We start from the raw sequence: 12777 nt of genomic DNA on the forward strand, positions 1-12777 counted from the left end.
GAGAGGGGTCAGTGCGCACCGACCCCTCTCGCTCTCCAAGCTTCAGCGAAAGCCTGCATTCGCCCCAGTAGAAATTCCCTTCATTTTTGGAGGGGAAAAAGTGCGTCCTATAGGGCGAAAAATACAGTAGTCCAGCCCCCCACAAGGTCTGAGGGACAGTAGACCGGCCCCCTGCTGAAAAGGTTTGCTGACCCCCATTCTAGTGTTAAGAGAAAAAGGGAAAAACTTTTCTCTATCTGCTTTCTCCATCTCATGTGTAATTTTACACCCTTCTGTTGTGTCACTATTTCTTGCCTTTTCTCAAAAGTAAGTAATGAACATCTGGGGGGGGAAATAAATAAAAGTTATGCAGGAAGGTCCTGTTTAGGTAAAATTATCATTATAGCAGTCAGTGTCGCTCCCCCCCCCCCCCGCATAGGGGCGTGTGACGCTATGGGAGGAATTTTAGCAACTCTATCAAGAAGCTGGATGGTCCTGATTTTTAAACACTGAAAGAGCCATATAACACCATAAAAAAAACCAAGCGAAGACTTTGGAATTACAGAGGTAGTCTCGTTGTTTCTAGAAGCTTTCCTATCAAAAATTTACCTGCCAATACTAATTCAATGGTTTTTCGAAAGGAAGCTTTCAGAAAGACTTGTCTTTATTTTCCTTTGCATAGGAATCCAGCAAGTTCAGGCAAGCCCAGAAAGTCTTTGCCATATACTATTAACAAAGCTGTGGCAACACCATATATCTCTTCCACAGCAGCAACTGTCACTATAGACTACCCTTGCAAACAAATGCTTTCACGTGCCAAACATTCTCTAAAGCTGTACACCATTTGTGTATAGCGATCTTTTAAAGTATGTCCTTTACTAAACTCTTGCAGTGGAGTCAGCCTTAAATATTCACTGTCCTACTTTTGAAAGAAATGCAGCTACCAATGCCAAGTTTCAAGTTAACTGTCATTTCTCTCATGTATGAAATGAGTGTCTACAAAGAGAGCTACAAAACTTAGCAGCACATATATTTTTTATCCAGGAACCACAGGGTAAAGTGTCAATCCCTATAAAAACAATGGCCGTACCCTAGATCTGTGGTTTACAAACTGTGGGCCGCCAGTGGTTTGTGAGCTTTATTCAGGTAGCCAACAGTGTGTCTGGATTTGTGGGTGCACATCCACTGCACTGAATATTGATTGTTAATTGTATTCTCACTGTGTCTTTTATTTCTTAGCTTGTATTGTATTTACAATTCAAATTCTATGGAATTACAAATGACACAGCAAGCAGAGAAACCATTAAGTGGTTCACTAAGACCCCAAATGGTGGTGGTGGTGGGTTTGGAATAAAATAAAAATAAAGTTATGGCATTTCACCAAACATTTAAGAAAACAATTGAGTGTATTCGACTAAGTTTTACTCAGGGAAATTAATGAACGTTACAAAATTAGATCCATTAATTTCAATGGGTCTACTCTGAGTAAAGTTTAGTTCAATACTACCCATAATTTCACTCAAGTTTTAAACACCAGGCCCCACCCCCCCAACTCATTGATTTGCATGTGCATAACTGCTTTAGGTTGGTGCTAAGACAAGCCAGTCTTTAGGTTGGTGCTAAGAAACCGCCAGTCCAGCCAGCTTCTCTATGTGGAATTGGGAGTGGGGGCCATCTTGTCTTTTGCTTTAGGCAGCAAACTGCACTGGGTTAGCCATGGATAGCGTGGACATAACATTCTTGATATACTTTAGCATGATGAAGCAATGCTCCCTTGCCTGCTGTTAAAGTTGACCAGACTGGTGGGTACCAGGGACTTCCCAGTGGTGGTCCCACACCTGTGCAATTGCTGTGAACTCTGTGGGTCCCCTCTTGTGGCCTTTAAGGAGATTCAAAAATTTCTGTATGCCACCAAGCAATTATATCTGTCGCTCTTTCTATTCAAATGCCCCTCGCTGTATTGTTACGATATTCCATTGTTGTATTGTTCTTGACATTTTAATTGTAAACTACCTTCTGAGAGTTTGCCTTAAAGAGGCAGAGCGGAAATAACTAAAATCAAGAGTTTTCTGAATGAGTGGAAGTGACTGCCTTTGGAAGACATCCATGGTTTCCAATTGGGACAGGAAGGACAGCTGTGTGTACACCTATTTCCCTATACAGCTTGGTCCTTTTCTGCTGTCAATGTTTACTCAAAACAAAATAAAAAAATTCCTTCCAGTAGCACCTTAAAGACCAACTAAGTTAGTTCTAGGTATGAGCTTTCGTGTGCATGCACACTTCTTCAGATACACTGAAACAGAAGTCACCAGACCCTTCTATATAGTGAGAAGGTGGGGAGGGGTATTACTCAGAAGGGTGGTGGGAATGGGTGATTGGCAGATACTGGAAGGAATTTTTTTATTTTGTTTTGACTATGGCAGACCAACACGGCTACCTATCTGTAAATGTTTACTCAGCTGTTGTACCCTGGGCCGGCCACAGGTGATTGTATCTGGCACCACTGGTATGCAAAGAGGCAGAGACTAGGGAGCACTGGGGAGATTCGGCTGAATCTCCCCTTACTGCAGTCCACTGGCGGTCTCAGTCACTTGCATAGAGAGCAATTCACTTGTGGCAGACTCTCCTCAGTGGTTTGTATTGCCTAATGAAGGGGCAAAGGCTAAGCAGAAAAACTGGAGGTATGCACTTCCATATATGAAAACTCTATAAAACAAAACGTTGAGCATTATAAAATGGGTACCGCTGCCTATTGTGAAAGAATGCAGTCATATTTCACTGCAACAGATCCTTTGGGAAGCTAGAAGGTCTGGCACTGATAAAGCGATTTGACTAAAAACCTAACGTTAAGTGCCCTCAATGCAATATTAATCCCTTCAGCCAGCATTAACTTCTCCCCTGTCTTTCCACCATACACAGAGGTTGGAACCTGGCTGCGTGGTATATATGATCTAGCTGAATACTGATATTTCAGCAGTCTTTTGCCTCTACAGTCCTAAAATGAAATGATGTCTGAATTTCTAAGCAGATTAAGATTTTCCAGGTCATTGAGCTAAATGAAACCAGATCTATTTGAATGAAAACTAATACTACATATTTCAAGAGACTCGATCGTGCAATGATTGTGTCCTGGTGCCTAGGAGGTGCAGAAAACAGACCTTCTCAGTAGCAGCATCTGGATTGTAGAATTCGTTATCTCAAGATACCCAGCAATCTGATTCACTTCAGATAATCAGGCATCGGGTCTAGATAGCCTCCTAGAATTGGTTCTGGTTTTTGATTATTGATTCTAGGCCCAGGAGTACTTTATGATTGTTTGGTTATTTCAGTATTGGCTTTGTTTTTAATTATGTGATTTGTAAGCTGCTCTTAATGCTCCCTGAAGCACAAGAGGCAGGCATGTTGCCTTATAAACAAAATCACAAGAACCCTTCACATTAAATAGATATCACAATGTAAAAATCTCCTAAAAGTGTCTTATAATGGCATCCCGTAACTGGTCCTTCTTGGATCACTAGACTGAGAAATCCTGGAATCCAGTCATTTAAACTGAGAATCTTTACAAATGAAGAAACAAACAACAAGCTGATTTGGATCATGGACATATGTATCTTTTTTCTGTTCTTCCATTCATACCTTTCAACTAGATTCAGACATGCATTTCTCTTGAAATCGTACCTAGGTAGGGAAAACTGGGTATTCCTGCAGGGGAACACAATGAAGAGACTGTGCATGTTTGAGCCGCGCTTCCAGTCCCTTCTCAGGTACATTTCAGAGGGGAAAACAAGCAGTTTGTGTCAAACGCTTTACAATTGGCACTGGGAGGCCTATAATGAATAAGCAGGCTCCAGGAGAAAAGTAACCAAGCAGCACAAGTCAATTCTGCTCTCAACTAAAAAAACAAGTAAATAACTAAACAGTGTATGTGTTAGAACTACCATGTTCCATGCACTGACCCCACCAAGTGAGCATACACAGTAGCTATGTAGGCTTCAAAATAGCATTGCTATCATTGATAAGTTGCCCTTGCTTTAAATATTTGATGCCTACAGCTCAGAATACATTCCTGGCAGCTATCTAAACTCCAGGTATTACAAATAGCTCTGTGCTGAGAAAGCTTTGATGCTTGGCACCCAGCCAGCTTCTTTAAGCAGCTAAATCAGCAGCAATTTTGCCCTAATGAAAATGACTGTCAGGAAATGCCAGCCTTATGTACCTATCCTTGAACTCTTCCCTACATTTTCAGGCAGAAGGTAGAAAGTCATTCTGATAATGACAAAGGAACGGCTTCTGTCACCATCTACCTAATGGTCAAACTTAATTCATTGGCATCTGTGACTCACATCTGTCTCAATAAGGCTCCAAGGCTGTGGCAGACACGTTAAGCCCATGCTGGACCTACATCTTCTATTTAACTAGATCTGCCAAACACTAACTCTCTAGGTTTTGCGGTGAAGTGCAAATCAGTTCCTCAGAAGTTACAAGCCCATAATACAAGCCTGGAGACATAGCCTCTTAAATCTGGTTGAAAAGAAGACATGCATATTTAATATGCAGAAATGTACCAAATGACACAGTAAAGAACACAAAAGCAAAAGTTTAGCTAATTTTTATCAATGAAGCCAAAACCATTCAAGTAATATTAATCATTGAATTTATTTGTCATTTTCTACCAGAAAAGTCTCAAAGTGAGTTACAACAATAGCATTCATGCAACCACAAATATGTATGATGTGTAAAATCAACAACACACTAAAACCAATGATCCACAGTCACGAAAACCAAGCAAAAATGTCCTTCCCTCACACAACACAAGGGTTCCGACTGAGATAGCCACAAGAACCCCAACGATATTAGGATCCAAATGCCTGGGAGGATTAAAAAAACCCCGCACATTTTAACCTGGTGCCCAAAATCTGTCAACATTGGTGCTAGCAGAGCTTCCACAAATATAGGGCTGCCACCCCAAAGGTCTGTGCTGGCAATCTTCCAGAGACTTGTTATTGGGAGGTGGTAAGGTGGTATGTGGGAGAAGGAATGCAGTAGGGAGCCAGAAAAAAAAATTAGAGCATGTACAGCTCTTTGGACCTTTGGTGGGTAGCAAGAGAAAGCAACAAAAAGCAGTCAGAAAAACAGGTCCAAAAATGAAGCAAGAGAAATGTAGACTAAGGGAAGTATCATGGTAATTTAAATGCTAGGCAGCAACTGCAACACAATATGCCAGCCTCAAACACCTATTTAGAAGCTTTGAAGCTAATCTGTTTCATTTGTAACTACAGCTGGCATAATGTAATGGTTAAGAGGCTGAGCAATGAATCAGGAAGTGCCTGGGTTGACTCCCACCTCTGCCACAAACTCACTAAGAGGCTGCAGGCAAACCACTGTCTTTTAGGCTCCCCCTGCAATGTGGGGGATAACAAATACAAACTTATCTTATAATAGGGTTGTTGTTAAGGATTGAAACTAAATAATGCATTATACCTGGAAGTGCTAGGCAAATGTTAGGTATTATTACTGCGGCAGCCATACCTAAATGGAAGATATGGTGGATTAGATCCGGATAAAAGTATTCGGTAAGCTTCTTCTGGTGTTTTCTTTAAGGAGATTACCTGCAAAAGAAAACCAACGTGAGCAACACACTGTCTTCGAAAAGCTAAAATGGTATTTGCAGTGGTACGATATATTTTCTCAAAACAAGACCTTGATGTGAATTGGACGAAACCTGCCATTCCTTAGCATCTGCTACACAGCCTTAAAAAGAGTATTTTCATGCTTCAATCTGTCAGAGAAATGCCAAGAGGCTGTATATACAATGCTGTTGCTCAGCAGACAGTGAGAACAGAGAGGGAAGCATTTTTCAGAGATGTCCCCTTCCCCAATCTGCTGCAGAAGATTTGGAAAGGGCTGCAGCGGGGAGAAGAATTGCCCAAAATATATTCCCTCACCTTTCTACCGACATGATTCTTACCATTAGCTAAGCAACATGGTTGGATACCATCCATTATTCTTAATGTAAATATGCCCATCTCATGTTTGATAGAAGCACAACAGCTTGCAATTTACTTTCCAATAAATCATGTTTTAGGGCATGTTTTTGTATGAGTGGGATTGCATTATGAGCACCATTTCAGGAAACTCCACCCAGTTTGCTGCAACATCCTGAGTTCAGTTCTACCCACTGTTATACTGACGAGAACACATCCACTGAAGCCACAGAAACTATTAGTTCCTCTGACTTCTGCGGTTATGTTCGAGTCAGTATTCTTCTCCTGACTCTCTTATAATAAAGCACTCCTATTCTCATTCAGTACACTTCTTGGAAATCAAATTACTTCCTTCTCTTTTGTAGTAGTGAAGATGTAGGTCATGACTGCTTACAGAAGTAAGCAGTAGCAAAAAAAAAAGAAGAAAGTGCTAATAAACTTATGAATGAAATCTGTCTTTATAAAAGATCGCCTTACCTCACATTTGCCCACTCAACTGCATCAATTGACAGAATTGGCACTACTACAGGTGCTATTCTGCATTTGTATGAACTCTTTCATTCGGTGTGGCAGTGCCTACACTTTGTAATTCCCTGCCTACTGAGAGCAAGCAGGCGCCTTCACTGTATTCCTTTTGGCACCTGTTAAAAACCAATATGCTTAGAAATTTGAGGTCATTTTAATCTGTTTTAGTATCTTAACTTCTGTATGTTTTAAAGTATGGCTGTGCTTTTTTTCTTGATTTTACTGTTTTATCTTTTGTAAGCTGCTTTGAGGTTTTTTTATCATCAAGCGGCATATAAATTTTTATGAAAGAATAAATTACTAACAAATATAGAGAACTGTGTCCTTTATCAAAACTTAACTTTATGTTTTCATTGCTAACAGTAGTTGATAATAATGTGATTCAAGGAAACCTTTCTAGGACTGTTTTGCAAACCATATTTTCATTCTCTCAGTTTCCTGAAAAGTTTTCTAAGGAATGAACTGTTCTATGATTAGGACACTGCATAGGCACATTTCAAGGGAATTTTAAACTACATTCTGCAAATTCTGAGCTGGTAGAGTAAATGCTCAATAGCACATGCAAAATCATTTCAGGCTTCCCATTATTTCACACACCAGTGACTGCTAAACAGTTCCTTGCTATAGCCGATGACGTTATACCAGGAGTTCTACTGAAACTAACAAAAGTATCCTGGGAGAATTATAGAGCTGCATTTAAGGCAGCCTGGGGAAAAAAAACACTCTACACAGTATGATTACTTTCTACTGTAAGCAGTATGAGTCCCAGATTCAACCAGATGTGCTCTATGCCACCAGGACATGATACTGGTTTCATGAGTGATTTGTTTCACACAATGGTAGAGTCAAATGTTAACTAGACATCACTAGGTAGAACTAGGAGCACAGTTTGCTAACAGTGTGGAGGAAATGGGGGGGAAAGAATGGGGCTCCCACCTTGCATTTTGAACAACACTCAAGGCAGCACTATAAATAAAGCAAGATGAGAGGGAAATATGTGTTCCTGGGAACTGGGTTCAACGGAAAATACGTAAGTCACATTGTGTGGCTGTTTATAGTACACAGCTACCAGTGGAAGTTCTATTCTAGAATTTAATCTAGTGTTTGCCTATTCTCATTTTACACATTAATATTTTAGCATTACGGCAGTAAAAAAGCAAACCTCTAAACTAACAATGTTCAGAATGTCATGTATTAGACTACACAAACATCAGGAAACATTGTTTTTCGAAACAGTAGCATTATGCATAATAAACCTAGCACATGAAGGGAGAGATAAATGAATGGAAAATGTTGGCTGCATGCAAGTTTAGGACTAGTAATTCAACTGAAGGTTATTTTGGCAAGAGAGGAGAGACTCTCATTCTATTTTCCTTCAAAGAACAGCCTACTATCCTAAGAAGCATACTGTGCAAAGCAGGACTGACCCACTTCTAGCACTACCTGTCTCACCTTTAAGCTTGATTTGCACCCACACCTGGGAAACAGCAATTAGATGAGGCTATGATGTGCCTAGTATCAACCCCTGCAGAATCCTTACCCCCACAACTGGAGATACAGATTGCGTCTCCATCCCTAATCCTTCTTAAAACGTCATGAACAACACACACCTGACTCCTCTGCAGGAAAGTATACCAGACCATTAGAGTCTGTCCATGCTAAAAAGGGATGCAACAGTGGCACTCTTAACTCAACCATTAATGTTATTAATTTAGCCAGTCATACACAAGCCAGGCAGACGTGTCTGTCCTAGCTGAATAATTGCTCTTCTGCTCCACTTTGTGTGTGTGCAGTTCTACATTAACCTGGCTGTTTGTTTCTGCTATCTATGGCACAAGGAGTGCTGTGGGAGGGCAGAGCCAAAGGGAAGCATGCTCTGAGCTCTGCCAAGGCTTCTCAGGATGAACATAATTGAAGGGACAGGCAAGCCTAGCCCCATCTATCAATCAGAGAAGCAGAAGCTACAGAAAACTTGTTTCCGTCCTCCTTGCCATAAAGAACTGTGCGCCAATGCCTGTTTTCCTCTTCATTCCTTATTCCTTCTGCACTGTGTCTCTTAGATAATTCCTATCTGCAGTCTATGTCCAATCTAAGTGCTGTACAGAGCTTGGACATTTCAACATGCTTTATAAATTACTATTAAAAGGAATATTTCTACCACAATTCACTGTTTGCAGTACTTTTGCTGCACTATCTTCTCAACACTAATGATTCTGCATGATCACGCCTGTTGAAATAGCAACCAGGTTGACTTCCGGGTTGGCGCCATCGCCGAATGGCGGACTCCCTCCGAGCTCCGGAGGGAGCCTGCTCGGCAGGGGTTGGGTCCCGCCGCGCTGGCGACGCGGGGACCCTCAAAAACCATGGGCGCTGAAACCCATGGACTTGGTGACTCAGCGGGCACCGTTTGCGCCCCCCGACCCGCGAAGGAGCCTTTTTAAAGGCTACGGAGTGGGGGACGGGGGGTGGTGTGGTGCTATGAGTCCTCTGCTTCCCCTGCCGAGCGAAGCCGCATGCCATTCGACGGAGAGCGCTGACTTCTTCTATTGAAAATTTGGACTTAAAAGAACAACCCGTGAGTAATTGGGAAATCGGATTTAAAAGGAAAAAAATTTTAAAAAAAAATTGGAACGAGCGGGGGAGGTGCAAAAAGGAAGTCCGTCTCCCCCCTGTTGTAGAGGATTTAAAGCAAGGATTTGACAACTAAGATCGAGAGCTATTTTATATTGATAAAGTTATTAATTTCACGATGGAAAATTATAAGACTGTGCTGGAGGAGAAAAGTGGAACGTGTAAGCTAAAACGTAACCCCCCCGGGAACCGGGAGCGATCCGTGAGAGCGCCTGGTGAGGAGAAATAGAAGCTTTGACAGCTGTCAAAGGAGCTGTCAAAGTTGAAGAATAAAAAGAGAACTTTGTTACGAGGACTTTGCCGGTTATATTTGTTACAATTTGGATATAAATTGTTGAAAACAAGGGATAACAAGTTACTTTGACTGTTGGGTGTGATCTGGAAGGAAACTGAGTTACCATAATCCCTCTAGAGGGGCTTTGGGACACTACAAGTATTGCTGTATGCATGGAATTGAATAGGACTTTTTATCTCCTGGGAAAACTGCAGAAATGGAACATTATTTTGTCTACAGAGGTCTCTACACTAAAGGAGACAATAGATTTATCTATTGAAGAATGGAAGGGACTTGACGTAAGGTTTTGTTCCTGAACAAACAAAGCCTCTGTAGAGGAACTAGAAGCTTTTGGAATTAGAACATTTTTGCAGTGGAGCAGGAAAAGAAACCAGAGGAAAGTGAGGAAAGAGAACAACAAGAATTGGACAAAGCTGGAAGTGGGAACATTTGGGACATCCAGATTTAAAAGGTCTAAAGAAATAAAATTGGAGTTTTACTCTTAAATATAGAGATCTGGATGGAAAAAATGGACCTTCTTGAGACAGAGTCCTTCCAAGATTGGATGTTCGAAATTAAAGACGACCAAAAAGATGGCAAAGACTATTAAAAAGACGGCAAAGTGGAGTTGTGAGGGATTTGGGCCTAGACATGGGATCTCCAGGACGACAGCAGACATTGATGGACATTGGGGAACGTAACCGGGAAAGGGGGGAGGGAAATTTGGAATCCAAAGGGTGTAAAATTATACTTTGCTCTTTATTTTTTTATTTTATTCTGTTCTGCATATTAAAGAGGGGAACTCGTGGAAGGGAACAGGGGTCGATTTTAGGGGATTAAAAAATATTTTTAACATTGGGTCAATGATAATAAGCTTAAAATTTGGGGTAAGAACTTGCTGAATTCATCTGAAGGAATTGGAATACAAGAGGGGGTGGGGTGGGGAAGTCCTGGAAAGATGTTAATGAAAATAAGGTTTAAAAGTAAATGCTCTATTTTTTCTTTTTCTTTTTTCTGTTATATTTGGAAATTTTCAATAAATATTATTTTTTTTAAAAAATGAAATAGCAACCAGGTTTATTTATTTATTTATTTATTTAAACACAGAAGGCTTCCGTCGTCAGATCCAGGATGAGGTTGTCAGCAAGAAGTATAATCTCAACCGTGCAGAATATAACGCCATTACAGCCTTAGAAACAATTCCAACATTATAGCCAGAAAGGATGACAAATGGGACACCAAGTTCATCATGGCATCGTTGAATTACAGAACAGGAAACACAAATCCTCCAGGCCACATTCTACAGACCATCATCCTTGGACCCCCTTGAGTCATACCATACGGAACTATTTGGGCCTGCTGAAGAATTTCCATATAGAAGCACAGAACAAATGTACAGAGACATCCAAAAAGATTGAATTTTTAAGTCCTACTGTCCAATGAGGGCTGGTAGACACAAGAATGTAATTTAAAGCTAACTCCCTTTCAATGGCTACGAGTCGAAACACAGCTTGTGCAATTGCTCCTTTCCTTCTTGTGAAGTACTGGTCCTTCGTTGATTTCATTTTCATGTCAATACCATCCCCATATGACTATTGTTTGGTGTTTCTCAGCACACATATGAAGTTAAAGCAAATGTTATGCTCCTCTAGAAAAAGCTCAACTAGTTCATTTGTTTGTCTCTTGCTCAGTTGCTCCACAAAGGGCCCATTTGTTTCCATTACTCCATACAGGAAGATTGAGACATATGACGTACTTATACAAGTTCATATTCCCAAAGTAATGTTGATGATCTCAGTAGAGATAATATTTCTTTTTGGCACAGGTTTTTACACACCGTTTCCCTATACAGGAGACCCATTTCTAAACAGCATAAATCCAAAATGTAACTTACTGTCATTTAGCCAAAAGAGCATTATTTTAAGACGTACTGCTACAAAACTTCAAATGTTTACCTTGTTTACCTTTAAAGATAAATGACCTACAACATTTTATATGCATGCTTCAAATAATAATAATAATAATAATAATAATAATAATAATAATAATATAAAGCTTCCCAAATAAAACCAACACAAACTTTGCCATCTTGCCTCACCAGCACAGCCGTAGATCTTTTAACAAACATAACTTACAAAGTGCCTTTTAACAAAGGAGAGGTCAAAACGGTGCTCACAGCTCAACATGAAAGCAGTAGGGCAATCTCTCCTGCTGGTTCCCTTGAATCCAAGAAGAATGAGTAAGGGAAAAAGTCCCTGCAGCAGACTGAACCCCCTGGGATCAACCGTAGAGTCTGGATTCCCAGTCCAAGGAAGATATTGAAAGGAAATTGGACACAAGAACGAACAATGCTGTATTATGTGAACACAGTACCACTAAATGTAACTGCCTTTTTTACCTCCTTGCCCTGCTTAAGACCAGAAGCAGGAAAGGGAGCAACAGAAGAGACAAAGGTTCAGCAGAATGGGGAAATCTCTCCCACTGTTTAAATACTGGACTAGATTGTAGAAGAATTATAACAAAAGGACAGTGATACTAGCATTTATGGTATCTGTACTTAGCCAGAAACATATAGATCAGCAAGTCCCTGCAAGAGAGCGAGAGAGAGACAGACAGACTTATCGAGTGATACTTACTGCATATGCACCTATCAAAAATGCGGCATTTGCTCGTTTCCGCTGGTCAAAGCTGGTATAATATACTATTTTCTTTCTTGAAAGACTGAATGACTGTTTAAGAAGGAAAAAAAAGTACGAAGGGATGGTTAGCACAGAACCACAAATTTAAGCAAATGAAATACTGGCAGCTAAGTAATACCAGTTTAGCGTTGTGTGTCTTGGCAGTTCTTTCAAATTACCTCACTCCCTGGTCAAGTGCTCCTCAACTAGGGATGGGAGAATAGATTTATTTGGCTCATATTAAAACTTAATTTTGCATTTTCCGAACTAATATGTGAACTAAAACACATTTAATCTTTTGAAATCTGTACTTCTCTGAATTTTCTTATGTAGATCCCCAAAAGGTACACACAAAATGCAAATATTAGGAGAAATGTGCAGAAATTCCTCACAAGATTTTATGCAGACTAAAAATAAATAAAAATCACAAACTGCTGCAGAAATGGGATAAACTTAGGATCGGAAAAGGAAAAAAACAGAGGGAAACAAAACCGACAGATTCATCTATCCCTAGACAATCACAATATGCCTGCAAATTGGCCACTTGTCTTTCTCACTTTTCTTCTTCAGCCTCTTTCTGAGATGGTCTGGATATTACATCAGTCACAGGTGGTGGCATTCCTGTGGCTAACATCCCATCGCCTGTGCTCATCTTTTAATAAAACCTACTGAATGACTGCCCTGCCTAAATTCTAGTAGACAATAC

The 12777-nt window shown here is 40.4% G+C and overlaps 1 protein-coding gene across 7 annotated transcripts in view; it reads right to left on the reverse strand.

Moving 5' to 3' along the window:
- Positions 1–12777, reverse strand: part of CDC14A (cell division cycle 14A) — a 96849-nt gene that overhangs the window by 68744 nt on the left and 15328 nt on the right. For 6 of the 7 annotated variants that reach the window (XM_081865914.1, XM_081865912.1, XM_081865917.1 and 3 more), the window contains exons 4-5: positions 12030–12122; positions 5509–5588 (exon numbers count right to left, since the gene is read on the reverse strand). In XM_081865914.1, the coding sequence (XP_081722040.1) occupies positions 5509–5588; positions 12030–12122 (173 nt within the window). The remainder of the gene's footprint in view (positions 1–5508; positions 5589–12029; positions 12123–12777) is intronic. The other variant, XM_081865916.1, reaches the window with a different exon arrangement.

This window comes from Podarcis erhardii, assembly GCF_964252035.2.
Source record: "Podarcis erhardii genome assembly, chromosome: 6".
Classification (NCBI taxonomy): Eukaryota; Metazoa; Chordata; class Lepidosauria; order Squamata; family Lacertidae; genus Podarcis; species Podarcis erhardii.